General features: G+C 38.0%; 1 protein-coding gene across 5 annotated transcripts; it reads left to right on the forward strand.

Moving 5' to 3' along the window:
• The first annotated feature begins 7 nt into the window (after positions 1 to 7).
• FBXO15 (F-box protein 15) lies at positions 8 to 27,528 on the forward strand. Of its 5 annotated transcripts, none has more exons than XM_053945113.1 (10): positions 8 to 258; positions 4,762 to 4,875; positions 6,777 to 6,881; positions 10,447 to 10,689; positions 10,949 to 11,158; positions 12,966 to 13,095; positions 15,407 to 15,489; positions 16,620 to 16,765; positions 22,274 to 22,398; positions 25,541 to 27,528. In XM_053945113.1, the coding sequence occupies exons 1-10, from the start codon at positions 191 to 193 to the stop codon at positions 25,808 to 25,810; spliced, it is 1,494 nt and encodes a 497-aa protein (XP_053801088.1). In that variant the 5' UTR covers positions 8 to 190; the 3' UTR covers positions 25,811 to 27,528. The 5 variants fall into 5 exon arrangements, with proteins under 5 accessions (XP_053801088.1, XP_053801109.1, XP_053801118.1 ...); XM_053945134.1 differs by lacking the exon at positions 8 to 258 and adding an exon at positions 1,058 to 1,252 and having other exon boundaries at positions 4,759 to 4,875; XM_053945143.1 differs by lacking the exon at positions 8 to 258 and adding an exon at positions 1,058 to 1,252.
• Positions 27,529 to 27,833: the final 305 nt, after the last annotated feature.

Raw genomic sequence — 27,833 nt, forward strand, 5'->3', positions numbered from 1 at the left:
CGCGGGCGGGGACCCCCGACTCGTTTCAGGGGGCGGGCGCTGCTCGCCCCGCCTGCGGTGCCGGTCACCCTTTTGAAGCTGTGTTTTCATACATGTTTTTCTTGGTCTTGCACACATATATGTGTTAAAGCGATGCAGTTGACGTTTCCACGGATGGAGACGGCTAGAGGGGTCTGGGCAGGCTAAAACGATGGGCCGAGATCGACGGCATGAGGTTCAACAAGGCCGAGTGTCGGGTCCTGCTCACAACAACCTCAGGCAGGGCTGGGGACAGAGTGGCTGGAAAGGTGCTGGTGGAGAAAGAACTGGGTGGGGGGCTGGTGACAGCTGCTGAACGTGAGCCAGGTGGCCAAAGCCAATGGCTTCCTGGCCTGTATCAAAACCAGTGTTGTGAGCAGGACTAGGGAGCTGATTGTCCCACTGTACTTGGCACCGTTGAGGCCACACCTTGAGTAATATGTTCAGTTTTGAATCCTTCGATTTAAGAAAGATACTGAGCTGCTAGAGCTGGTCCAGAGAAGGGCAACAGAGCTGGTGAAGGGTCTGGAGCACAAGTCTGAGGAGGAGCAGCTGAGGGAGGTGGGGATGTTTAGCTTGGAGAAAAGGAGGCTCAGGGGACTTTTATCACTCTGTATAAATCCCCGAAAGCAAGCTGTGGCTAGGTGGGAGTCAGCCTCTTTTCCAACAAGAGGAAATGGCCTCAGGTTGTTCCAGGGGAGGTTTAAGTTGGACATTAAGAAGAATTTCTTCACAGAAAAGACGATTAGACATTGGAATGGGCTGCTCAGGGAGGTGGTGGAGCCACCGACCCTGGGGATATTTAAGGAAAGACTGGAATTGGCATTTACTACTGTGGTCTAATTGACATGGTGGTCTTTGGTCATAGGTTGGACTAAGTAATCTCAGAGCTATTTTCCAACCTAATTAATTCTGTGTTTCTGAGACACGAGAGCACAGTGCCCGAGAGCTCTGAGCTCACTGTGCGGTGGGGGGAAGGCGCCAGGATGCTCATGGAGGCACCACTACCGCTCCCCGCGGCGTTAACGCTTCCCGAGTGCCCCGCACGCACGGGCGTGCTCCAGCCCCACCTTCCCCGAGCCCGCCCTCCCGGGCACCGCCTCCCTCGGGCTGCCGCCGTCCCACCCCGCCTCAGGGCGTACCACGGGAGGTGGCGGCGCTCGTTCCTTCCCTTCCCTCCCCGCTGGCGGTGCGAGGCCGCCGCTGTAGCGGCCATGGCGACGGGCCGTGGCAGGTAACCGTGGGCGCGCCGAGCGGGGCTCTGCCGGCCCGGGGCTGCCTGCTCGGCCTTCACCTTTTCCGGGGAGGGTGCTTTGTTGTTTTCCCTCAGCTCCCATTGCTTCTCTGGGAAACTTATTTCACCTGCTTCACGGCTCTGGTTTCTAGCTCTCGACTCTTCACGGCGAGGGCTGTGACCATGGTGCTCTCCTCTCCCTAGCCCTGGCCCTATGGGCACCTTGCAGTGGGAAAACGCTGCTGTTGCCAGGTGCACGGAGGCCTAGGTTTAACACTTTTTTTTTTTTTTTCTGCCTGGAAAAGAGAGCTTAAACTTCGGTTATGTCCTTCAGATTGGAGGAGGTGCTATAATGACTATCCACAAAGTTAGTTTAATGGCTACTTTATGTGTGTTCGGGGTGGTTAGGCCTTTCTAATAATCAGGAGGGCTTCACTGTGGAAGGTGTGATTACCTTAATTCTTACAGTACAGGTTCAGCTTTCAAAATTTTAAAGCATCAGTCTGAGAGGCAAAGTTGAAAAAGCAGATTTTTCTGCTAACCCATTTCTTCAACCTTGGGTTTCAGAGCAATTTCATTCCCCTGCTGTTTTTTTCTTTTTCTTTTTTTTTTTAACCTGCAAATGGATTGGGGTAATACCCAGCTTTTAAAAAGACTGAAATTGTTAGCTGAGGGAACAAAACCCAACCAACCCATGTCAAAACATTATTGTTAATTTTGCTTGTCCCCCGATGTGCTTTAACAAGTGGAGGAGACAGGTTTTATCACTACTTAAAGCTTTTTGTACATTATTTGCAATTTACCTGAAAGACAATTGTTTGCTGACCATCAAAAAAAACCAAGGCACGTTGCAAGTATTATAGGGCGTGAAAGTGAAAATACTGGTACAAAACTGAGCCACACAGGTTGAAAGCTAATGAAAAAGCAACTGAACTTGTTGTGTCTCTTAAGTAAGATCATCTCAGTGGTTCTAGAAGTCTCTAAAGGGGGGGTTTAACAGCTGTCATTGATTTTTATCTTAGGCTTATCTGCCCAAGCTGTGTCAATGCAATATAAAAGCATTCTGTTAATGCTAATTTAAAACCTTAGCACACACAGTACTTGAAAAGTAATTTATGGATTGGGTTTGCTGTTTGTTTTTTCACACCTTGAAAATATTTTTGTTTTGGAAGATGCAAAAGTTCTGCAGTTTTTTTTTAATTGAAGCTTACAAAAACAATACCTGTTACATTAAAGTTTTCAAGGCATGTGTGGGCAAAATATTTCTTTCCTCAGATATTTCTCCCTGGGGTGAAGAAGAGGGAGGAGAGTGGTTCAAATAAGCAAGAAGGACTGTATACAGGCTATGCAGGTTATGCTTGTCCAAGGTAGTGTGTTTTAAAATCCAGAATCCAGCTTCTTATCTGAATTAGTCCTGTGGCTGGAGTCTGTGAAGTTGTGTCCCTATAGAGTATGCCCAAACTCTGCTTTCAGCAAGGATTCAGGGGAGAATAGCCTGGGATGTGCTGCCCTGGAACGTACAGAAATGATAGCTCCGCTGCTGTTGAACACAACTTGTGTCTCTAAATCCCTTTAATGGCAGTTTGTTAGTGCCTCAGCATCTAAGAGTTCATGGTAATGGTACATGAATAAAACCCTTGTTTGATACCCAGGTTGTATTTATTATAAGACTACTTTTTGGTAGTTGTTAACTTAGTTGGTCTATCAGTGATTGACACCCAAGCCGAAATGCACTTGTCTTTTTGTTAAGCTTATAGCAATTCTCAGTAAAATGTCTTTTTATTTTTTGGTGTTTTTTTTTTTTTTTTTTTTTACATAGCACCGTTGACAGTGTAGACCAGAGCTGTTAATTTATTTTGATTTTGTTTTTCTTTGAGCATAAATCAACCTTAAATCAAAATCAGTAGGCATTAAATGTATATGGTATATATGGTACCCATATAGTTTAAAATTAGCTATTCCCCCTGCCCCCCCCCCCCCCCATATGGATTGATTGCCTAGAAACCCAGAGCTGGTTTGGCCAGGTGTTGGAAATGTGCTGGCAATTTAAAACATCAATAATGCAGTGAATGGGGAACTCTGCCTGCTTGGTGGCATCAGTGGGTATGAAGTGTAAGGATTTGGTTTAAGGTTGAAACTGTGTCTCCATATTTCTCTGTGGATTAATTGTAGTATTTGTTTGCAATTGCAGCTTACAAAGTCCTTCCTGTCAGAAAACTTGAAAAAATGTGTGAGCGGTTGGATTGTAAGAATTTTTGTTAGAAATATGCAAAATTTCTTTATTTTCTATTCAAATTGTAATGTGGAATTGTTGCCAAAATATTTTTTTTCACTGTGGTGTGCAAGAGGCCAATCCAGACACAGGGTTGAGGTATTTGATATCTTTACAGTTCTGCACAGAAGGGGATGTTGGGTGGCAAATCCACAAAGCCAGCACACCAACTATTAAAACGTTTTACTATTTTATACATTTTAGCTAAGGAAGGAATTAGTTCTTAATGACTACAAGTTACATAATTCTCTTATTAATTAGTTTTCTATCTTCTATTGGATAATGATTCTCTTGCTTCTCATGCTAATAACTTTGCATGAGAAGCAAGAGAATGAGTCATTATCAGTCTTTATCTTTTTTGAGTCAGTGAGTTTCTTGGGTCACTGATCACAATCTCATACTTCTGGAAGCTGGAGCTGATTTCAGCACAATTGCTGAGTTGGCTTTAATAGTTTCTTCCTTATCGTGGGAGTTGTTCCAGGTATCCTTGTGGCCTGTAAATTCTGCATTCTTTATGTCCACTAGTAGTGGCCATCCTTCTTCCCAAGCTTTGTTAACCTCCCCCTAGGTCTGAAATCAGTGAAGCATGTCAAGCACTAAACCTTAATAAAGCAATTCTACCAACAAGTAATTTGTCTGACTAAAATCTGGACATCCCTTGGAGCTTGTTAGCTGCCTTCTGTTTCATGGATTAAATCTCCTTTGCTGCTGTTTATGCAAGTAAACAGCATAGTATAGTATGAAAGTATACAAATACTTTTTGAACCGCAACAGTTTCTGAGGAAGTTTCAAGGTATTGTTTTAATCTGATGTCTTTTCATAGCTTAGCAGATTTAGGTGGCTCAAAAATGTCTCTGTAGTAATGTTGTGAAACAGAAGATTAATCAGTGAGTTTGACTTGCTGCAGGGGCCTCAGTGGAACTTGGTTGTGGTGGCCAAGCAGTGGTGCTGCTGTCTGAGGGTAGTAGATCTCTACTGGATTCAAACTAATTTGGGGGAACACTATTCCCTTTGCCTGCTGTGAGAGATCAATCGTAGGATTGACAGCTGTGAGTTTAAATCTGAATCTTCCTGATGCCAGGTATTTTAACTTAGGTGAAATTGTTCAAGTAATAATGATTGGCATGTGATGTATTCCCTGCATCGGTTGAAATGTTGTGTCTAGGTGTGCACAGTATGTGTATTTCTTCATTTTGTGAATACATGACTCTTAACAGCTTTTCCTTCTTACAAGTAGGTTAAGGACCTTTGCTGCCAGGCCAGGGGAATGTTCTGAAACTGTAAATGCTGGAATTAAAAGTCTGTACTTGACACCTCCCATAAAACTGAAACCAAATGTGTGGATTGAGAGGTGAGTATGTCTTTACATTAGGAGTAAGAGTGGAAGTCCCCCTGTAAGCTGTCTTTTTACTGCTTGCAGTAATTATATTCATATCTTGGAGATTTCTATGTCATATACTCTGAGTTGAAAAGATTTGCTTTCCTGGCCTACTTTCGGATCCTGTGTTCACCTTCTAATGTTTTCTGGCGTGGTTCTCCTTTGTGTTCTTTTCTAAGCTCACAAGGAATATGTACATTTTCTGAGCCATGTGAAGCCTTCAGCAACTTCTGTGCAAGTCATGGGCAATGTTGGTCCTTGAGAATAAAAATTGTTATTTCATTCCTTCAATGAAAGCCAGTTTGGAATTAAACTTCTGTTTCTCTTGGTTATTGGTTGTCATCAAATGGATCTTAGTGTATAGAGAGGCTGAGAATGCTGGATTGGGATGAGGGGGGAGGAATAAGTGGCTCCTGCATATTTGCTGCAAGTAAATGTTTCTCTTCCTGTTTGACGGTGAAAAGGCACTTTCAATATAATGGTGAGTTGTTTTCTCTTTGAAAATTAGTTACATTTTCACACACAAAAAAATCTAAGACTATGTTACCTGAAGAAGTAATTAGTTTTCCTTGTTTTATACATTTGATAGCTTCCTGGGTAGTGATTTCTCTGTTTTGCATTGGATGGCTACTTCAGTAGCTCAGTGCTGTCAGACTGATGTAATGGTGAGAGAAAAAAAATCCTTTCAGCTTCCTTTAAAGGAAAAAGAATACAGTTGAAAATTCTGGATCAAGCGTATTATTTTAGCTAATCTGCATCTTTTTAATGTATCACTTCTAAATTATCTCTGGAATGAGTGTACTAACTGATTCGGGCTTACAATGTATGAGTTATTTCACATAATAACAGTGTCAGTTTTGGCATGTTGCTTCTATGTCAATGCAGCTAAGATTCTGAGTTTAATACAAACATTGAGGTATTGGCATTATCATGCTACCCTTTAAAGCTCTCTGGTTCTGAAATAGTGTTATAAATCAGTAAGTGTTACAAATAACCCAGTAGTAAAAGGACAAGAGGCACAGCTGTGGTGTTGACTTTCAAAGCACTTTTTATTTGCAGCGGTGATTTTGTTGTGACCATACTCAATGCCCAAGGAAATTAGAGTATAAAATGCACGTATCTTAAACTCTGTGCAGTTATGAGGTACTGCTCAAATGGTACAAGGTTCCTGTCTGTTAATGCAGAAATCACATTGGCTGATCTCCAGGGTATGTTCTGCTTGCTGTGCTTAGACTGGCACCTGCTTTTCAAGCAGCCTTCCAGATGCACAGAGACACTGACATTTTTAAGATATCACTTAGCTCTTACTTTGAAGTTCACATCTTTCTGTTGACATAAATGAAAACTGAGCCTGTACAGGACATGACCCCTGAGCATGTACAGTTTGAAGATTCTGATGAGGTAGAGCATGATCTTGCTGTTAGACTAGGACATTTCTGTCTGGTGCATCCTGAGACCTGACACCGCAGTCAAAAGGGAGAGTGAATATATCTGCAGTTTTGCAAATGCTGGTGGTTATGGTTAAAATCATGGTACAAGCAGTAAGAAACTGAAGCAAAATGAGGTAGTTTCATGTCAAACATAGTTAACAAAGTTTAATGAAAATGCAAACCCATAACTTTTCATGTAATTGTCCTGTGCCACTTGAATAAGTTGTGATGAATTACTTTAAGCAAATACCACATACCAGAGGGTGAAATTAGAACCCAAACTCCACAGTTTAACTCTTCACATGATTTTTGATTCATCCATTTACAACCTGCTGGTTTCCACCTCTTCTGTTTTTGTCTGGTTTTAAATTAAAATTCTCTGCCACTGTCTTTTCTGTGTTTGCAGGCAAGTCTAACAGTGTTCATTTTTCTTTTCTTTTCCAGCATGCCATCAGAAATGCTGCTGAAGATATTTTCCTATTTGGATGCTGTGTCCCTATTGGCTGTTGGTTGTGTGAATAAGCGCTTCTATGAACTGGCCAATGACAAGTAAGGAAGAGGGAAGGTCTCAGTTGTGCCGTAATTGTGTTTGCCTTAATTATGGGTCCTTCTAATATAGTTTCTCTGATGCCAGAGCACTGATGTGTGCACCTATGGGCATTTACTCTTTGGAATTTCCCTGCATAGCCCACAGTATGTGTTACATGGAGTTCTATCTGTTCAGGGCCTCTTGTTTAATGGGAGTTATGAGGCAAAAAAGAAATCCAGTGCTTTGAAATGTTGCTGTTAGCACTTTTTTTTTGTTTTAAAATTTGCAAATATTTGTTTGTATTCACATGGACCTGCACAAACTTTTCAGTTCAGGTGATTCTTAATGGTGTGTCTCCAGTAGCTTTATGGAATTGTCATAGCTTTCACAATTTTGAAGTCCTCCTTACTTAATTCTTTCATCAAGTTTTTGCAGAGGGATTGATTCAATCAAATGATCCACTAGTGTTTTTTAACTGTTGCTCTGTTTGTGAAGTTTGGTGATTTCTAATTGAGAACAAAAGAGACGAAGATAAATACTGACACTTTTTTTATAAGGATTGCTTATATGGAGTTCATAAATCGCTCCTACCAGTACGATGATAATTTTGTCAAAGGGTAAAGAGGAGAGACCCGGGTTGGTATGCAATAACCTGGGCATCCTTTTCTTTCTAGGATTCTACTGCATTAGTGTTGTTTGAATGAGAAAATGTCTTCCTCTATAGGAAGTTGATGTACCTGGTATGAATCTATTCCTCCCTTATTTACTGAAACTTGTATGGTGAATTAATTGGTTTACCTTGGCATTGATACCTTTATAACTGATGAATTTAAAGGGAAGATCTGTAATCCAGATTTAGGTTTTGAGGCTGTCAGCAGGTAAGGGTATATAAAAATTGCATAGTTGTACCAATCTTGGCATGTGTTTTCCACTTCAGGGTGGTAAGGCAGGATAAAATCACTGTGGCTGTCCAGGGGAAGATGATTAATCTGTCTCCATCTCAACAATCTCTGTTTCCGTTTTCTAATCTCAACAGAGATTAGTGTATGTGCACAAATGGGATTTGGGGGAGAGTTACTTTCCCTTATCTAGGAGCCTGACTGGTTCAGTGGGACCAAGTAATTTCTTCCTGATGGATTTTAATGGACCTTCTCAAGACCCTGAGTCTTGCAGTGTATGAACAGAAGTTTTAATTAAAATCTCTGCATATTTCTATGACAAATCTGACCTTGGTTTTTAGACTGAGTATTTTTTTTAGGATATTTCTGCTATCCTTGATGTACAGGGTGCTGTCCTTGATGCAACAGGACTATCAGTCTTTCATTGTGGTATGTCTGTGCTGCCTAATGCAGTGATTTGTCTTGACTGTTCATATAATGCCTGCAAGTGAGCAGTTCTTGGCACTGATGTCTCCAATATAACTGTTAAAGACAATGAAATGTTTATGACCCTCCCCTTCCACTTCTGCATCCTCCATGCCCCAGCATGGGGTATTCCAGCCTTCCTATCATGCAGTGTGTGAAGTTCACAGATATGGTCTGCCTGCGAAAACTTGAGGGTTCTGATCACCAGCAGAATGTGCTTGTGTAAGAGGAAGTGAGAGCACAGGGTCTTTTTGGCATTGTGGTCAAGTGATGGCTGATGGTGATGTGTCTGATTCTGACATTTGAGTTAGCAGTAAAAGGTTTGTTTGGCTTGTTGTAGTAATGTCTGGTAAGAGGCCTTGAGTATTAACAATTTGAGGAAAAAAGGGCATATATTCTGTTGTGAAAGAGGCAAACGTGTGCTTCTCTGTTGGATGTCTTTCTGATCTATCTGTCCTGAATTCTTTGGAAGTTGAGGATTAAAGGGCAGTGATACATTCCTAAACACTTGTGATTCCAAGTCCTCCTTCATCTTCTTCTCTGTCTCCCTGCCCTAGCTGAATTTTTGAGGTTCTTGAACTGATTTCTTTGCTTGCACATCACTGTTTTGGGAAAAGAAGAAGCAATATGTTACTAAGAGTGAGGATGAGGATGGTAGGTATTTGTCATTAGTCTGTGTTCAGTCAACTAAATTGCTTGAATCTGCAACTTCAAAATGCAGGAAATGCCTACTACTAAGCCCTGTCTTTTCAGCATCATACAGTAAGATGCAGATTATCTCTCTCCATCAAAGGATGTCTCTCTTGGGAAGGGGTTTCTAGTTAACAGGAGAATTTTTAGGAGGTTATTTTACTGGACTTCTTAGGCTGATGAACACCAGTTGGATGATACACAGCTCAAATTCCCTTGGTGATGTTATGTTAAGGACATCTCTCCTTTTTTTCATCACTGGACAATTCTAAACTGCTTTGGAGTTACAAAAGAATTTCCCTTCTCCATCAGAAATGCTTTATACTATCTGGTAACTTGACTGCCTTTTATGGTCTTAAAATAGAAGTATCTTAAAACTTTGTTTCAGTTATGGGGTTGCTCTTTTTGTTACCCTTCCTACCTGGCTTTTGGTGAAAGGAAGGTTGAAAACTCATGTTGACTGTGAACCCACCTTTACCAGTCACAGCAGCTTATTGGTCTGTTTTAGGCACTTTATCTCAAAAAATGGCAGTGGAGAATTCTGTATGTATCTGCAGAGTAGTGGGCAGGAAGGTTTTTGCAAAATTCCTGAGTAGGTTTGCGTCAATAACCAGACCCTGGCTCTCGGCATGTGGGGTGTTATTCTCAGCAGCTGATGAATTGAGAATGGTTTTGATGGGTAGAAGGCAGTGTGGGATGGATCTAGTCCTTGAATGCTTTGAGGAGAGGGGAAGATGCCATACAATACTCACTAGAGTAAGTTTGCCTGAGGATAAGTGATAATTGGTAATCTTGCTAATAAGTGGTAGAAAATGTCTTTTAAGTGTTTGTTGCCCTTGCTATTAATTTTCCTCACTGCAGTTATGTACACTATATGTCTAGCACTTCAGAATGAGAAAATTTATTGGCAACCTGTATTCACAGATTATTGTTTGAATTCTTGTAGGTTCCTGTACTCCATATTCTGTGAACTGTCCTAGACATACTGGGGTATGAGGGGCTGAAATGTGACCTCATAGTTTTCCTGGCATGAAAGAGATGAATCCATCATTAGAGTTACATACTTCTTTGACTTCAGAAAGTCATGTGTTCTCTGGGCTTTTCCAAAGAGAGTGCAGAAGGGATTGACATGACATTGGTACCACCAAACAAAGGTGATTCTAAATTGTCTTCCTCCACCCCACTTTCAGCTGCATCTGAGAAACTTGAAGTGTACAGATTATCTCTGTTGAATAGGAGGTATTAAACCACTTTTTCCGCTAGCTGATTTTCTATGAGGAGGATGCATCATTTTGCATCGTTTTGGGGTGGAATTTTCAAATTTTTCTGCTTAACCTTTATCAGTTTTCACTTACTTTGCTGACTATGACGGTGCTATCACAGAGTTTCATCCTGGCTCTCATATCTTTGGGAAGACAGACAAGACTGTTTTTGTGCTAAAATTATGCTCAGTGGTAGCTGAGATGTGCATATAAAAAATGAAGTGACTATTCTTGAAATTTATTCCTCTTTATTCTGTTTTTATTTTCAGCGGAATTTGGCTGAAACTCTATTCCAGCTCTTTGCACCCAAAATGGACAATTCGGAAAATGAAGTCTAAACAAACAGAAACTCCTTCTTTGGGCTGTGCTGCTTTACATGATAAAAAGCCTGGGTACTGGAAGAAAGAATACATTTCCAAACAAACATCTGCCTTCAAAACTAGAGTAATGCGGCTTGCTAAATTTCTAGATCCTTATACAGGTCTTCCATGTAAAAACAAAGAAGCTATGAAGTAAGCAATACCTTGTCACAAAAATTTACTTTAGAACAATGTACAAAATATTAATGGCTTGGGGCGTTATAGAATTAGAACTATAAAATGTATATCATAATGGGAAGATACAATGATAATCTATAAATTACTGAAACTGAGGAACATAAGTAGCAGCTAGTAGAAATTTTAAAATTCTGTTGAAAGCATAGTTTAAGTTTTATCACTTTGGGAATTTGTTTTTAAACACCCCTCTTCCCTCTCAATTCCTAAATAACAGAGTCTCTGGATTGAATTGGATAATTGTTCTAAAGGACAAAAATGGAAAAGAACATGTAGTAGAGAAGCCAAACCTATCATTTAAGGACACATCTGTTACTGTACTTTGGCATGGTACAGACTGGCCATGCTTAGAGGTCCTGTCAACCCTAAAACTGTTTGGAGTTACACCATTGCTTCCTGACCAAAGCATACCTCCCAACAAGAATGGGTGAGTTTTAACATAAGATTTTTGACGACTTTTTGGGTGCAACTGTTTGATAACGTGTCTGTATGACCTATCTGACATTTGTGTGACTCAGTAAGTTAACTCTTCATTAGAAAGCCTCCCTGCAGTATTTCTTTCTATGTTCTTCTCTTCTTTGGTAGAGCTTTTTAGCAAGAAATAGAATAATCTAGAAGCTATGAAATTAATTCATAGGTTAATGTAGCTATTGGCATGTGATATGCTGACTGATAAGTCCTGACTTGGAAAGCTGAATCTAAGGTATATTCACAAATGAGCATGAAAGAAAAATGTAAATCTAGGAGAATTTATTGTGAGAAATTTAGCTTGAAAAAGTTCATCAGTATTTATGTGGCTACAATCAAGTAATTTATGTTGTTCAAATTTATTTTCTGTCTGGTAGCTGTGTGTGTGAATTTAGAGAACTTGGTGTTTAACTATGCACGCAGTCTTCAGTATATGCATATAAAGTCACACAGTCCACAGCATGTCCCTTGTTTTTTAACTTAAATGTGTACAATGTTTTTTGTCATTATATTCTAAAAATATATTTAAATGAAAATTGTCTATTTGAGGTATTTGTTTGCTGTCAAGGAGTTTAGCACACATCTGGGCCTCTGTGTATAGTAGGTGCAGTGTCAGCTACATGCTGCTTAAACAAAGCCCCTAGCCACAGAGTTCTGAAAAGAGAAAATTCTTCACCTACAAAACACCATGTTCCTCAAACAGAAGAAAAGCATTTACTTAAAAAAGAAATAAATCAAGAGAAGCTTTTGTATAAAGTTAGCTGAACAAGTCTTGCAGTCAAATTATGTAGGAAATGTAGTTGTTTTACCAAGATGATGATTCATGTGTAGAAAACAAAAAGAGAAAGCTTGCAGGCAGTTGATGTACTTATTTCACAGTTACAGGTTTTTACAAATTGTGACTACAGAATGTTTTCACCAATTTCCGTATGTCATTGTAGAGACTGTAAGTGCAGGGACAGGCCTGATTGGCTTAAAGATGGAAAAGGCTGATGTTGATTAGGATGAAATTTTTTATTGTGAGGGTGGTGGGACACTGGAACAGGTTGTCCAGGGAGGTTGTGGGTGCCCCATCCGAGGCAGTGTTCAGTGTATAGTTGTAGGTGATACAACAGTGATACCATGTGGAAATCTAGAAACTGTTTTGAGTATAATAAGAACCTGAGTCTCAAAAGGATTCTAGAAAGACTTCTTTCTTCATTCTGAATAGGTAATGTAAACTCTACTGTCTGCTCTTTTTTTTAATGTGTCATTAGTTAATAAGAGTGTCCATGAGCTTATATTTAAGAGTGTTTTGGACCTAAATGGCTTTAATGATAGGTAAAATATAGAAAAAAAATTGAAAAAAGGAAAGCTTCCCATAACACAAACTTTTAATTCATTATATGTACAATTTGATCCTTTCCTTTGAATTTTGCTTCACAGTGATAAAGGTTCAGTGATTCCATTTAGTATCAAAAACAAATTGTAAAGTAATTCTGTATTTTGAAAAATTGGGCAAGCACATAAGTTCTTCTTTTGTAAAGAGCGTTTTAGAAGATCATATAGTGTTTTTTGTTTCTTATCTTGTTAGGGATTGAGATCCTGCTAGTACACTGTGGTTGTTCAGAGGTATAGTTTATAACTCTGCATGCCAAATGCTTTCAAAACCATTTTCATCATGTGCTGTTGGTCAGACTTCAGAGTTAAAAATGTAATCAGGCTGAACTTTTACATGAATAAGGAGACATAACCTTTTTGCTCTGTTCTGTATGTTCTTTTCAAAGTCCTCGTCGATTTTCCTTGATTGCTGAGTACTCTCTTGCTAACCTGACTGAAAATAGTGTAGTGGTGGGTGCTGATGAGCTTGTCCAACTCTTCAGTCTGAGTCCAGGACTGTTAGTAGGAATTTGGAAGGTAAGATAACATTTTGTTTCAGTATTTTATTGTTATTTGAAGGAAAAATTTTTTTTGACTTGTACTTTGGGTTTGGGGAGGTTTTTTTTTTTTTTTTAAATCTTCCTTTTTTTTTCCCCCCTTTAGATTTTGAAAGATCTTGTCTAAACTAGTAACCACAAAACACATGTAGGAACAGTAAGTGGATGATTTATTGTATCCTAAAGAGCTGTCACAGGATATTTATTTTAATATACATTAAAAAATCCACTTCTAATTAAAAGATCAGTTATGTATCATTCCATGTTAGATACTGTGTTCAGTTTTACTTATTTTCCAGTCTTCACATGCTCAATTTTGATATCCTAGAGTAATTTTCAAAGGAATGGTTTGAGAAGTGCTTCTTCCTGTGATTCATGCCATTACCTGTCCATATCACTCAAAGTGATGAGTTCCTATGTAGCAACTTGGCTTCAATCTACATTGCCATGTAGCCATATCCTGCTCCAGCAGTAGGAATGCTGTAAATCATGCCCTTTTGGGGGTGTTAAATTCTTGGTATTAAGAGTCTAAGTTAAGCAGTTAGCCTCTCTAAGGTGAGTGTAGAGATGGTAAAGATTAATGTCTTTAGAGGGCAGTGCAGAACATCTGAAGTAGACTTCTACGCAAAAAGAATCTGCATCTTTGTACGGAATCTGCGTCTTTGCACTGGGACCTCTGTCTGCCTGTAGCTATGCAGGGCTGGGTGCTGTGGAAGCCTATCTTAGGTGTTCTGCTCTTGATCTGAATTCAGCGGTGGCAGCACTTTTTTCCTCCCTTCAGCCATGCTATTGACATTGACTTAGGTTATTTGGCACTGGCAAGGAACTTTCCTCAGAGAGGCTGTGATCAGTTGCTTGAAGTTGTGTCTGATTTCCAGCTGCAAACATGCTGCCTCAAATGTGCACAATCACCAGAGGCAATGTTTAAAACTGCAGAAGGACTATTTCTTTCACTCTTACTTAAAGGTAAGAAAGTCTGTTTCCTAGAAAACTTGAGACTACCTGACCGGGATAAAACCGCTACAGGTTGTTTCAATCTGTGAAAAGCTCTGCTAAATGAACAGCCATTTCTCTTGTATCTTCAGAAGTTTTGTAGACTGATGTCCCTGTATTGTTGGCTCTGTGGTCTTGCATATGTATTGGCCCCATTCATGCTGGGAAAGACAACTCTTTCAGCACCTGGAAATGGTTCAGTCATAACCAAGTTCCACATTGTTGTTAAGAATCGAGTGTGTCACTCTAGTATATTTTCCCTGTTTGCTTTTCTGAACAGCAGTTCTTATTCTCTGTGTGGGCAGAGTAATACAAGGTAGTTAAGTGTCAGTGGGTGTAATAATTGTAAATGCCACACGTTTTGTTTTTTTGCACATAGCTGCATAACAGAAACTAAGGGCAGGTTACATGGGCCTCCTGGTATTTGGATAGAGAAAGACGAGAAATTATGTGATTGATAGATCCCCCTAGTTAAATCCCTTATAGCAGTAATTTTGCACTATGAAAATAGAAGAGTAGTTAGAAAGCCAAAAAGTTGAATAGAGGATGTCATTTTCTGGTAACCCAGAGAGATGAAAACAGTAGTTGCCCATATTTCAGGAGAGTAATAGACTTCTGGCAGTGAATAATTTTCCTATTGAGTTAGGTCTTTGTAAATGTAGGATTTAAAAAATGCATTTAAAGAAAAAACCTGACATCCTAGCATTCTATGTTCTTAAAGTAAATATGTACCTCTGTCTCTATTTAGTTTTCACATTGATGTTTTCTTTGACTATAGAAGGTTATGTTCTTAATGCTTTCCCAGGAGTAAATAATCTGGTGAAGACACAATTTTTACTTTGAAATTCACAATTTCTATGGAATAATTCTGTATTCCTCACTGATGTTAGCCCTCTTTGGAAATGTTCCTTACACATGAAAATAAATTTGATGCTTCAGTAGTTGGGAGTGAGTGCCGTTTGATTCTGTTTAGGTATCTTTTTTAAAGTGGTAAGTGGAAGCTAGGGAAGTACAGTTCTTGGATTGCTCTCGTAATTTTTGTCTTGGCATAGCTAGCTTCCCTCTCTTTCCCCATAATACAAAAACTCTGCAACCTTTTATATATATTCTGTACTCTTGTGAAAAGAAAGTAAAGGTTTTAGGAGTCCAAGTGTTAAAGCAAGTCATTACTAACATTATTACAGCAATTGGCAGAGTAAAAAGCAGCAGCATTTATCTATGAATTTTTATGCTCAGAAAGACCTTATGAAAAAAAGAATTTCCAGATGAAAATATATCTACTTTAATTAACTTTTCAGGAGAAAAATGCAATGGCTTTTGTTATGGCGAATCTTCATTATAATCAACTTCTTGAGAGAAGCATTTTGGGTTCTGCTACTGTGTAAGTTTGGTTTTCCTTTGTGGGTAATAAAGATAACCTTTTGAATAAAGCTTTGAGTTTTACAGTTAAAATTGGCTGCGGGTAAGAGGTTTATATTTAGGCAGTAATTAACTGTTCTTGTTTAATATAAGCAACAGTTACAGTAACTAAATACAGAACTGCAGAAGCATTTTTATACTAAAATATTGCCATTGTTATACTCTTAAGGAGATAATTTAGTTGTACAAGGGTACTAGTAGTTACCGTATTGAGAAAGTTAGAAATACACTACACACACTTTCTCCCTTTTCCCAAGCAGTCGTCTTGTTTCCTGTTTCTATCTGAAACAGAAGGAAAAGAGAGAGGTATTCCTGGAAGTAGGAAAGTAATCTTTGGCTGTGTTAGAGTTGGAGAAACTCTGATAAACTGGTGAGGTGCCTGCAGTAATCTTTTAGTCCTATTGAGAAAGTAGCTGGGTTCCTATGAAGTGTTCGTATATGTGTGTATTGCAGTATATAGTATAAAACATGTTTGTACATTGTAAACTGTTTAAAAATAGGAAATTTTTTAGCTTTAGAATAGTATTTGGGGAATTTATTTCCCACTCAGCTTTCTCGTCAGATATTGTTGTATCTACCAGTAGTCTTAAATGCCCACTATAACTTAGTGTGGCTCTTCCCACACACGATGTAAGATTTAACACCATCTCCCTTAATACCAAATTGAATCCTATCTAGAAATTGCTCAGTTGCCTCTGGCATGTGGTCTCTTTAGGTAACTTGTGTGCAGTAGTTATTTAGTTAGGCACAGGCAAAATTACTTCAATTATTTGCTGTTTCAGAGAAGTCTCTAGAGTTAGGGGACTTTTAGATTTGTAGTTAGGCTAATGCTTTTTTCTTTTTCCTAGACAAGTCCATGTTTTGAAGTTTAACAGATGTACCTTTTAAAGTTGACTGCCATATTTTCTGCCTTTGGCTAGGCTGAACAGCTGATCAGCAGTATTAGACACTGTATTATCTTAAAAGAAGCATGATGAACTAGAGATACTTGATTTTGAAACTGTCTTAAGATTACAGTCTCAATGTAGGCCTATGTGTTATATCTTTACTAAGTCATCCCCCCTTGCTAAATTCTATCTTTTGTTTTTCAAGTCAATATGCTCCTCCACCTAATAAACCTGTACTGGATGATAGTGACTCAGAATATGGACTGCATGACTACAGCCTGCATCTTGATCTGCATGGCAGAAACTGCATGTACATGTGTGGATCATTCAAGTGCCTCTTCTGCAGAAAACGTAAAGTTGATGGAACATAACATCTGTTTTAAAATTGAACCCTGCTGTTACATCTTTCCTTCTTATATCTATTTTCTCTGTTTTAAGGGGTGAAACTTTAATGGATTTTTAGGAGTAAGCTATCTTTCTGTCTGTGGTGTGGTTTCTTTATATCTGCATGGTGCTTTGTGTGGCATCCTAAGCCTGCTCTGTAAGAAGTCTGCCCGCTGTTGCAGTGACACAGTGTCAGGCCTGGGACACAAATTCTGCAGATTTTCAGGGTCTTTTCTTTTAGTTCTGTGCTACATTAATAATGCACCAGCACTGTTCTTGGTGCAGGTTGATGTTTCTTTCACTTGTATTTTATAAAGGAGAGACAGTTTGTCCTCATACATTTTGGAAGCTTGTTTCTGTAGAATTCTCGAGTATACTTTGGTTGCACAGACAGATTAAATATATAGATACATTTGTAGAAGTTACTGTGAACTTTAAGATTTACAGTTTTTATTTTGCTGAGCTTAAGGTTGCCTGTTTTGACATCCTTTCATTGTGTGGAAAACTACTTCAGTCATTGTTTTTAACTGCTGCTTCATTCTGTTCTCAGCACTTCTTTCCATGAGACATGATTGAACGTCCCTGTTGTTCTCATACAGCACAAATTCATAATTGTACTGGTGTTTTCAAAAATACATGGGTGATCTCTCTTTTGACATATCTTCAGCATAACTTCCTAAACTACACAGCTATCTTTCTGTAAGCTGAGACAGATTAAAATATTAAAATAAAACACTGTCATTAATTTAATTTAGAATTAAGTACGGTAAATTAATTATTGCTCCCCAGTATTTTTTTTAATACCGGTGTTCCTGAGCAGTGTGGATTTCAGAGCATATTGTTTTTCTGTCAGTAGAGGGCGCTATTGTCAGGCGTGAGTTCTTTTACAGGGCTGCAAAATTTCCCCGTGATTTGGTTTGTTTTTTCTCATTTGTATTTGGTGATTCCAAGAGCTGTCATTTAGACTGCAGCCTTGTGCAGTGTGGAACGTTGTAGTCTTTGAACCTGAAATATACATGTTTTCAGATTCTAGAAAAGCACCAAGCTTGAATTAAAGGAATACTTCGAAGGATAAAACTTCAGTGAAAGTCTATGCATGTAGCAAGAAATCTTACCTGAAATGTTCTGTAGTACAAGAGTCCTCTTTACGTTCTTAAAAAACGTAAGAACGTAAAGAGGACTCTTTTCGTTCTCAAAATTGGCCAGAGGAATTGTGTTGGTTTTTCTTGTTTAGCTGAATATCAAGTTTGGTCTTCTAAAATGAAAATGTTATGCTCCTAGCGATATAGTTGCACAAGAAAAAGTATTATGTGGCATACTTCCGTTCTTGGTATCACTTTCTTGCTGCTTAGAAGCCACTTCCACAAAAGATTAAGCTGATGTTTATGCATATTGAAACAAATGTCCATGAGCTACAGCTGTGATGCCATCTTGCTTTGCAAGTTACAGAATCTGTTTTAAGTTCACAAGTGTTTTCTGAATTGCTTTGGTTTTGTGACCTTCAGTAGTGTGACAGCCACTTTGGTCTCAAAGGGCATCAGACAGCTGAAGCCATGGTTCTGCAGACAATAAGCTCATTTGTCATCTAGTCCCTTCCATGTGCTTGCACAATAATTCCTTTTAGAAAATGCTTGATTTCCTCCAAAAATGGTGTAGTGAGGCAGCATATGGCTGTCTGCTGTCACATTTTTCATTGTGATTTTTTATTCATTTTTCTCATTCTGGTGAGCAAGGTGTTGCTGAATGTGGCCAGGTTTATCCAAACTGGTTGTGTTTGATGGTTAGTGTTTTGTTTTTAGGGTCCATTCTAATAATACACTTTGTCCCATCCTCTGGGAGGACTCTGAAGCATGGAAGTCCTGCAACATACTGGGAAGTCTTGCTATTTCTGAGAATTCTCTACCCAGTCTAGTTTTATTTTAAATTATAGATGCGACACACCCATGGCAGTTTCCACAACATACATGAGGCACATGTCAGCTAGTACTGTTGTTTTACTTATTTATTGGTTTTCACTAGGAAGCTTTAGGCATTCCTCAGTTACCAGAGAATGCCCATTTGTGTTTTGCAGAATAACTGATTTATTTGTTCAAGATTAATTTTTGTCTGCTTTTTGTTAGTATCTATTAATATTGTGCTTCATTTTGCTACTCCATTTTCAATTCGTTTTGCAGAATTCTTAAATTAAAAAAGTTTGTCACACTTCATTAAACCAAGCAGATGGAATGTATATGGCTACAGATTTTTTTTTCTGTTATTATACTTGCATTGCAGTAACTAGCTGTTTTGCCACTGTTTTGGTTGGGGTTTAGCATTTTATTTTATGCTTCCTTTCATGTGAACAGGATTAATAATATGGTCTCATTGACAGGTACTGTAGGGTGAATATGTTAAATACTTTGTAACTGAATTGAAAATATTTAGAAAACTTTCCTTGTTTTCAGGAAGCTATGACAGGCTTTCCATATGACTCCCAGAAGCCATGAATCCAGCTTCTTAATAAATATTTTTGAAATGTATTTACCTAGATTTTCAACTTTTTAAGCACAGTTTTTTAGCCACATGGTAGTTTAAGCTTTTCAGTGTCATTTCTTGTAGATGTAAACTGATGTGTTGTGCTTGCAAAATGTAAGGGTTGATTTTTGTGTATTTAGAGAACTTCTAAGATTTGTTTGTAAAAATTCGTATTGGGCATTTGAAATGTTTTGCTTGACCTTGAAGATTGATTTGCAAATTTAAATAACCATTTCAGTGTGGTAAGGCTGGTTGTTGGCACCAGAATTAGTGTTAAGCACAGCTTTTCCTCTGAAAATACCAATCAAATGACAACTTGCAACAAAGGCTTGGTTAGCAAAAGAAACTTCCTTAGCTTTTAGCTAAAATAAGTGTTTTGGAACTATTGGTCTATTTGTTTCTTTCTCCTGAGGTTTGTCTACATGGTATATGTTCTCTTTTTTGGTATTACCTTTATTTGGAAATATTTGTTCACTATAACTTACTCTGCTGCTTTGCTGCTGCGCATGCCTTGAATAAATCAAGGGCTAGAGATATTATAAGGGGACAATGAAACAAAGGCTGGCTCAGGCTGAAGAAAGCCCTGTCCAATTTGCTTCCTCGATGTTTTTCTTCATGTGTTTAACTTAGCTAGTCCTGCCCTTTAATTTCATTTTCTCATCTGACTGGGGTGAGGAAGGGGAGTTTCCAGTACTTAGCCATCAGTTTCTTGCTTGTTTCTAGGCAGACTTTTCCTTCTTTCTGAATGTGAGGACTGAAATGGAGCTTTTCTATTAAAAAAACCATATATGAAGTCTGGATTAACCAACCCATGAATAATTAGCCTTCAGATTCCTGATCTGTTCCTGATCTTATTTCCATTCTAGCTGAAGTTAAGAAGTAACTGCAATACATCATAGCCAGATGATCTATCTAGCAATGGCATATTAATGCCATGCAATTGTAGTGATATCCTGGGCATCATTAATTTATTAGCAGAATGCTTTTTTCAATCCATTTTTATTCCATTCAAACTTAATTTGATTTGAATGAGTAAGGGAAATACCCACTTCCATTCAGATTGGAATTGTGGATAACCAAGTAGTCCTTTTGGAAAAAATGCTTATTGACTGAGGTTTTCAAGCCTTTTGTATAAAAGCTCAACTTAGATGTGGACTTCCAGTGATTAGTCAGTAAACTATTTAAATAAGATATTTTTACCTTGAATGAAATTTTGTCATTGAATTTGATTTACTGAGGTTTTGGAACTGAACCATTTGGACAGGTGCCAATTTGTGGCCTTTTTCTACTTTGAGCTGGATCTTGGAAATTAATTCTGCTAACGTTTTCCTCATTGATTTCTTTTGCACTTCACTGCAAGGACAGTGGGTATCATGGTCTGGAGGATTGCATTTCCTTCAACCATACAAAGTATTTCCTACAAAATATTTCCTGGGCATAGTAATGTTGGTTTCACTGTATTCATACTCCTATTCCAGTGTCTGTACTGAAAAACCTGCAGCTGTTTTTCTCTGTCATATGCTGGGCTGCTTCCTTTCCAGAATGAGTATTCTTTGGATTCCCCACTGGTGAGTGATGCCTTTCCAGCAATGGTTTGTGGCCAGCTGTATCTTGGGAGTTGCTTGGCTCTATTAAGTACCAATTCAGAGAAGTTTTTGGCCTCTGTGTTAAAAGTGTGGGCTTTCTTTCTCCATCACGGTCGCCAACTATCTGCTTCATGTAACCACCAAGCAGAGGTTTTGCTGTCACTGCATGCTGGATGCAGCCATTTAACTCACAGCCAGCCTTTCTGCTGTTGCTTCTTCTGTCTGTAGCCTCATGCTGCTACTTGGGCTTGATTGAAGGAGAATTACAGGCAAAACACTTCCGCCTTGCATCTTAAATCTCTGCAAGACCCTTCACTTGTTACCTTACCATCCAGGACCTGCTACTGGATCCTGACAAGCATTATGTTCCTGGGAATCCTTCTCTCCCTTTGTATCTGTCTCCTGCAAGTGTTAGATAATTTCTTTTTTTTGTACTGAGGTCTCTAGTGCTTTTGTTTTGCTCTTTTGAGAGAGTAGCTCTTGTTCAAGGAAACTTGTTTAAGGGATGTCCTACCAAGAAATCTGCTTGTGTCATGATGTGATGCTTTTATTTTCACTTTTCTTTGTAGTCATGTTCACTATGATGTACCCCAAGTTATAATTAGACTGTTGGATTCCTTGGTTAACTCTTCTTCTCTGATAGTAAAGGGAAAAAATGTAAAAAAACATCAATCTCTTTTGAGAAGAGAGGAAGAGATTCCAAAGAAATATGGTTATATGTAGTAATAAAAAAATCACAATTCATAGTAATTCTGCCAAAAAAACCCCAGGGGCCTTGGAAAGCTACTTAAAAAATGAAAAAATCCATCATTTAAAAACTTGATTTAAATCAAATCATACTGCATGTCAATTTAAATCATGCATTATCCTTTCTAAGGAGGAATAGTTATCTGTATCTGCCCTTTGTATTGGGTTATTTGAGTTTCCAGTCAGAGCTGAGAGATTTAAATCACTTGGAAAAAAAAAAGGTTGGGGAGGTATCTCATTGTTTTATTTTGTGTGTTAGTGTTGAGCTTGACTTCTGGGGAATGAGAAGTGGTGGAGGCACTGGTGGCATAAAATTGAAATGTTGAATGTGAAATTTACTCCTTGCATCCTTGTGTAATTCTTTAGGTGGCATTCCTGTTTTTATACTAAAAAATACAAAAGAATTTTTTATCTGCAGTTTCTACTGTGGATCATAGAATCAAAGCTCCAAATTGCAACTTAATTCCTCTCTAAAGTGATTGATATTTAGCTGTTGGTGTATACAAGGGTTTCTTATCGGTGAGTGGGAAGAAAAAGACATAGAAAGAAGATAAGAGAACATTTACAGTGTACTTGGGCTGAATTTGATTTATGCTGTTGTAATGTTGTATATTGTTTATATTTTCAGGTGACATTGAAAATGGATACCTGACTCTCAGAGTTGTAAACTTAAAGGATAATAGGAAGCACTTGCCTATTATTGGGACACTTGGCATATGCTGGGAAACAGATGTGTTTAAAGGCAATGTAAAGGTCAGAAATATTTTTTGTTCCTGGAAGTGCTTACCTCAAAACAGAATTGTTTGTGCTTCCTAAATATGCTATTTTTTAAACTTTTTTTTTTTTGTAGGAGCTGTCTGTAACTGGACAAAACCTCTATTCCAATATTCAAAAAAAAAAAGTGAATTTTGAGGAAAAGAGTTCTCTCCTTTCTCTTATAGAGTCTGGATTGCATGATAGTCCCATTATCTGTGTGTAATTACTCCAGTGCTTTCCACTCAGCAGAGATGCTGTGACTGACCAGCCCGCTTGGAAATGCTGGACAAAAAAATGTACCGCAGATGTACTTTTTTTGAGGATTTTTTTTTTTTTTTGTTTGGTGTGAGAGTGTTATTTTTTGTTTTGTGCTTTTTTTTTTTTTTTTCTTTTGGTTTGTTTGTTTTTGTTGGTTGGGGCTTTTTCACGAGCAATAAGCCTTGAACCTCTGGGGAAGTACTCAGCAGTTCTGTGCTGAATATGCAGTGAAAGTTAGGAACTGCTCAGGAATGTTAAAATGCCAGTGGACACAGGAAACTACAGTCCACATCCACACAGTCAGCACCTAGCTCCAGTCAGGTGCATCAGTCAGCACATTTTTAGAGGAATGCTCATGCATTCTATTGGATAAAATTCCTAAAATAATTATTTCAAACAAAGTTTCAGAGTAGTTCTGTAGCTTTTGCAATAGTGGTGTAGGCACATATTTTTAAATGCACTTTATCAGCATGAATGTTTCAGAAGTCGGGAAAATTCTGATGAATATAATTTAAGCACTACTGAAAAATCATCTCGTTTAACATTTGATTTTAATTTTGGTACTTCTTTTGAAAAAAAGAATTAAAAAAACTGTTGTTTCTGCCAATCCTTTATAAATGTGGAATGGAATACTGTTTGATGAGACTTTTTTTTACCAAGGCATGTAGTGACAAAACAAGGGACAATGTTTTTAAACGGAAAGAGGGTAGATTTAAACTGGATGTTGGGGGAAAAAAAAGTTAAAAATTCTTTCTCTATACTGAGCATAGTGAGGCAGGGGAGTTGGAATTAGATGACTTACAAAGGTTCCCTCTAACCCAAATCATTCTACAATTCTATAGGATTAACAGCTGCTTGGCAGAATCTTTTATTTTTTTCTTCCCATGAAAAAGATTCTGAGTAGTACATAAGAATTTAGGAAGTTATCTGTCAGAGGAAACAGAGAGCTATGGCTGTAATCTTTAGTTTTTTCAGTTTTAGTCTTTCTCCTATGTGCTTACAGCATAAATTATATTGAATATTTGTTTCTAGGACAAAAATAAAGAATACATTTTTTTTTTAAACCCCTCATTTTGTGATGACAAGGGATCATGTCATCATATAGCTGTGGGTTGAATTCAGTGTGGTTTTTACCATAAGTCTCTAAAATTCTTGAAGCATGTGAAGGCCAGACAACATCAGCCACAGAAGTAGGACATTCCATTACTTTGAATTTATTTGAATTTTGTTTAGTACTCTAAGGAAAACCAAAAAACCCTAAATCTTTCTTGGCACTTCTGAGTTTTTCAATAAAAAATTAATTGCTGAAGTACAGATAGTTGGAAATTATCATGGCTTTGGAATGGTATTCTCCAATTTAGTATTCTCGCCGTATCCACTCCAAATCACACTTCACTGGCTTGCTTTCCCTTTCCTCTCCCCTGTGTTGGGCTGGAAAGGAGAACTGGAGGCACAAAAGTTACAAGGTTGAGATAAGAGCAGTTTACTGGAAGCTGCAATGAGATAAGAAAATGGAGAGTAGCAGCAACACTATTAATAACAAGAATGTACATGAGAGTGGGGTGATTCACATGCAAATGCTCACCATGGAGTGCAACCTGACCATGGCACGATACCCCTAAGGAGAAGAAAGCCCTTTCCTTGCCCCTGGAAATGAGGTGGTATAAAACAACCTCCCTGTCTTAGCCATGCTCTCTACTGTAAAACTTAACCTGATACTGACCAGAACCAGGACAGAAATGCATGGGAAGACCCCACCACCCAACACCACCCCACCTTACTTTTCATAATTGGCCTTCTATATGCAAGTTATCAGACCAGAAAATAGTAATTCTTTCTTGTTTCCAGTGATTCTGTAGCACATATAAGTTTCTTACACCATCATTAGGTTTGGTTTGAATTTTGTATTTTCAGCATAGTCTACAGTAAAAAGCTTAGGGAAACTGTGTGTATCATATTGCCTCATGTTTGTGCCATCTGCCATTGTGTTGTTTGATTGAAGTTAAGTAATAGTGAAAGCAGTGTTAGAGCAACAGAAGCACAACTATGTAGTACAGATAAATAAAGCATTCCAAATGAAATTTTTTGGCATGGAATATGTGGTGTTGGTTTGTTTATGCTTTTGGACCATAGATACAACATAATTAAGATAATTTGACTCATTTAGTGATTCAGAACTCATGAGAATTAGGAACAGCTGATCCTAACAATGACATGACTCCTTTGCTTCCAAGGGATATGTGAAACCATCAGTTTGCAAAGACCAAGGAATTGGCATTAACATTTTAAAACTATCTAGTTGTGTAATCTTGTAAAGAAATATTTTCAAGAATTTGTAAGAGGAAGAATTACATCAAGATTATTAATATTACCTTTTTGGGAACTGAAGCTGTGAACCTTTCAAAAAGTACGGTTTACAGCTGGCTTGGAAGGGTAATTGTGTGTGCACTGCCTTGGGTGGTCCATGAGTATCTCTGCAAACATTGCTGCATTCACACAAGTTTAGTAGCTGACTTTAAACTTAGGTTGCTTTCTCATATTGAAAGGACTATCATTATTTGAATGATAAAGTAACTAATAATTGAGAAAAACAGATGTTAAGGGCTTAAAAATGTTAAAGAAGTAATACCTGATTTGGTTTGGCAGTGGTACCTACTATAGCACAGCATTTGATGTGTGTGGGTTGCAATTTTGATTTCTCTAGGAAACCTCTAAGTAAGTATTTGTTGCAGTAGGTCAGTGAAGCACTATCAATTTTATTTTGAGGTTTTAGCCTTCATACAAAACTCCCTGAACCCTTGATAGATCTTCTAAAATCAGGGACAGATGTATTTACTGTGCCATGACATAGGGAAATAATCTCTTCTGTTTGTGTTTGTAGGACTGCTTTGTGATGGATTTGACTCTCTTGGATGAAACTGGAAGGCCCTTCTGGTGTTTTAGTGCTCCAGTCCACATGGAATTGTCTACCAAGTCATCCGGCCTTTATGACTACATGGGTCATATCTATACTGCAGACTATGCAGATTCAGAGGGTAAAGTCTGTGTTGAGTTTGTATGGTTGGAAGAAACCAAGGAATATATTATAGTCAGTTTGGTGCTTTATGTAAGCACCAAAAAGGTAAATAGCTGGTATGGAACAAACTACTGACCTAATTAGGTCACAAATTTCCTTGCTTTAAGAACCAAACAATCCTGCTACAACAAAAACCACAATAAACCATTGATGCTTGACACCAACAAGCAAGACTGTTCCTGTGAGTTTTCCAGTAACAAGTGCAATTGTCTAATTTTTTTCAATAGGCAATTGAGGAATCGAAGAGACATATTGATATAAGTGAGAGGTTTTTTTCTCTGTTGAACACACTACATGGTTAGTTTGTTTCTCACTGGCTATATTGAAATTATTTTTAGGAGGATTTTTCTTTATAGACACTTGTTACTATGGTTAAGGAATTGCTTCTTTTGAGAGCCAAGCTGTGAAGATGCCTTACCTTACATAAGCTATGCTGGTTTTGAGAACATTGACTTTTATGCTTAGTAATAAAACAGCATGTGTGCTGTTCCCTCCAGGTTTGTTGGAGAGTAATTGGTAAATGGCAATTTTTGTTAAACACATTTTGTTAAATGCTTTTTCCACTAAAATATATTTTAGTAAAAGACTGAAAGGCTCGATGGGAAGTCTGATCTGAAAAATGTGTCAGTCAAGGTATTTGTTAAGAAAGTTGTGTAAAATCTGTTTATGACATTTCTTTAAATTCCGATTTGTTCCGTTTTCCCATGTTCTAATGTTATCTGATTGAGACTAGATAATTGCCTTACATATTGGCCTATGAATAAATGTCCCAATTATCAGCCAACCTGAGCTGATGTCCGTTCTTACTAAATGCACGTAACATTCAGTTGTTTTGGAAACAATGCATATCTGATACTGTTTATCTAACAAAATGAATCTGTATAAAAATTGAATATATGTGCTCTGATCTTTCCAGTTCCTTGGAGTAACTTTAGAATGAAATTTTCTAATTCCTTTATTAAAAAAAAAATGTAAAAAAAATTCCATGATATTGTGAGTCCAGTGTCATTACCTAGCAAGGACAGTTGTATTATTGACTGCTCTGACTTTATTATGGTAGTGATTTCCTTAAAAATAAATTCTCTTTATTTGTTTACGTACATTAATTGGTTTGTGCAAACAATGTTCATAAGTAAGCACTTGTCTTCTATGCTACAGAGGTAGATAGATATTAAAGCCAGAGAATTGCTTCTTAATTTAAGTTTCAAGGACCATAAGCTGAGGTTGATACAGTTCTAGTTCACTTTGTTAACCTTACCTAAAGAAGCAGCAGAAATGTTTCTGCATTTGGTCATTAGCCAGACTAACAAGAATGATCAGCTGCATTTTGTCTTCTTTCTTACTGGCTGCTGATGGGGACAGGGATCCCTTGGAGTGATATAAAGGTTTTAACATGTGGACTGGGTGTGATGAATGCTAGGACGACAGACACTAAAAGTGATCTGCGCAGACAAGTGGCCAGTCTAGATTTTTGGTTTTGCCCAAATTTAGTATTTGAGATACCAGCTTTAGCAAGGAAATAGTAGCTCAGTCCCAAAGTTTTCTTAGTCATTTGCCTTACTGCTAAGCTTGTAAACAAAAATGTAGAATTATTCTGTATACATTGTTCCTTTGAAATGTGCAAGTATGTTCTCTTCCCTGCTGTGAAGCTACCAAAGACAATGGGCACCTAGCAGCCATCAAATCGTAAAAGGTCTGTCACTATTCATTCTAGCTGAAGTTTTGTTGTATTTCCAATGTTTCTGGGTCAAGAGTTTTTTTTAATAAAAGCAAAGTACTTCCTTTAATAAGCATTTTCAGTTTCTAATTAATTTGATTTATATATTTATTTGATTAATTTGATTATTTTATACAACTGAATGTTTTATAGAAAATTCTGGCATCATTGTTGGAAGTGGAACAAGAGACTATGCTGTTCCTACCTCTGACAAGCTAATCTAGTAGTCTGAAAGTTTACTAACTGAATTGATAAGGATGAGAGTAAGTCTTTAGCAGCACTGTCAACCTAAAAGGTGGTACAAGGCAGAGCAGTTTTGTCAGGTTATTGCTGGCTTCTGCCGTGCATAAACATGTATATTCAGCAAACCCAAGCAAACTG

This window comes from Vidua chalybeata, chromosome 1 (assembly GCF_026979565.1).
Source record: "Vidua chalybeata isolate OUT-0048 chromosome 1, bVidCha1 merged haplotype, whole genome shotgun sequence".
NCBI lineage: Eukaryota > Metazoa > Chordata > Aves > Passeriformes > Viduidae > Vidua > Vidua chalybeata.

Bases quoted from the DNA above. Each gene is read 5' to 3' on its own strand.
- FBXO15 (XM_053945113.1), top strand. From the start codon at position 191: ATGGGCCGAGATCGACGGCATGAGGTTCAACAAGGCCGAGTGTCGGGT. The intron at 259-4,761 runs GCAGGGCTGGGG...TCTTACAAGTAG, and splicing joins CCTGCTCACAACAACCTCAG to GTTAAGGACCTTTGCTGCCA. The intron at 15,490-16,619 runs GTAAGTTTGGTT...TTGTTTTTCAAG, and splicing joins ATTTTGGGTTCTGCTACTGT to TCAATATGCTCCTCCACCTA.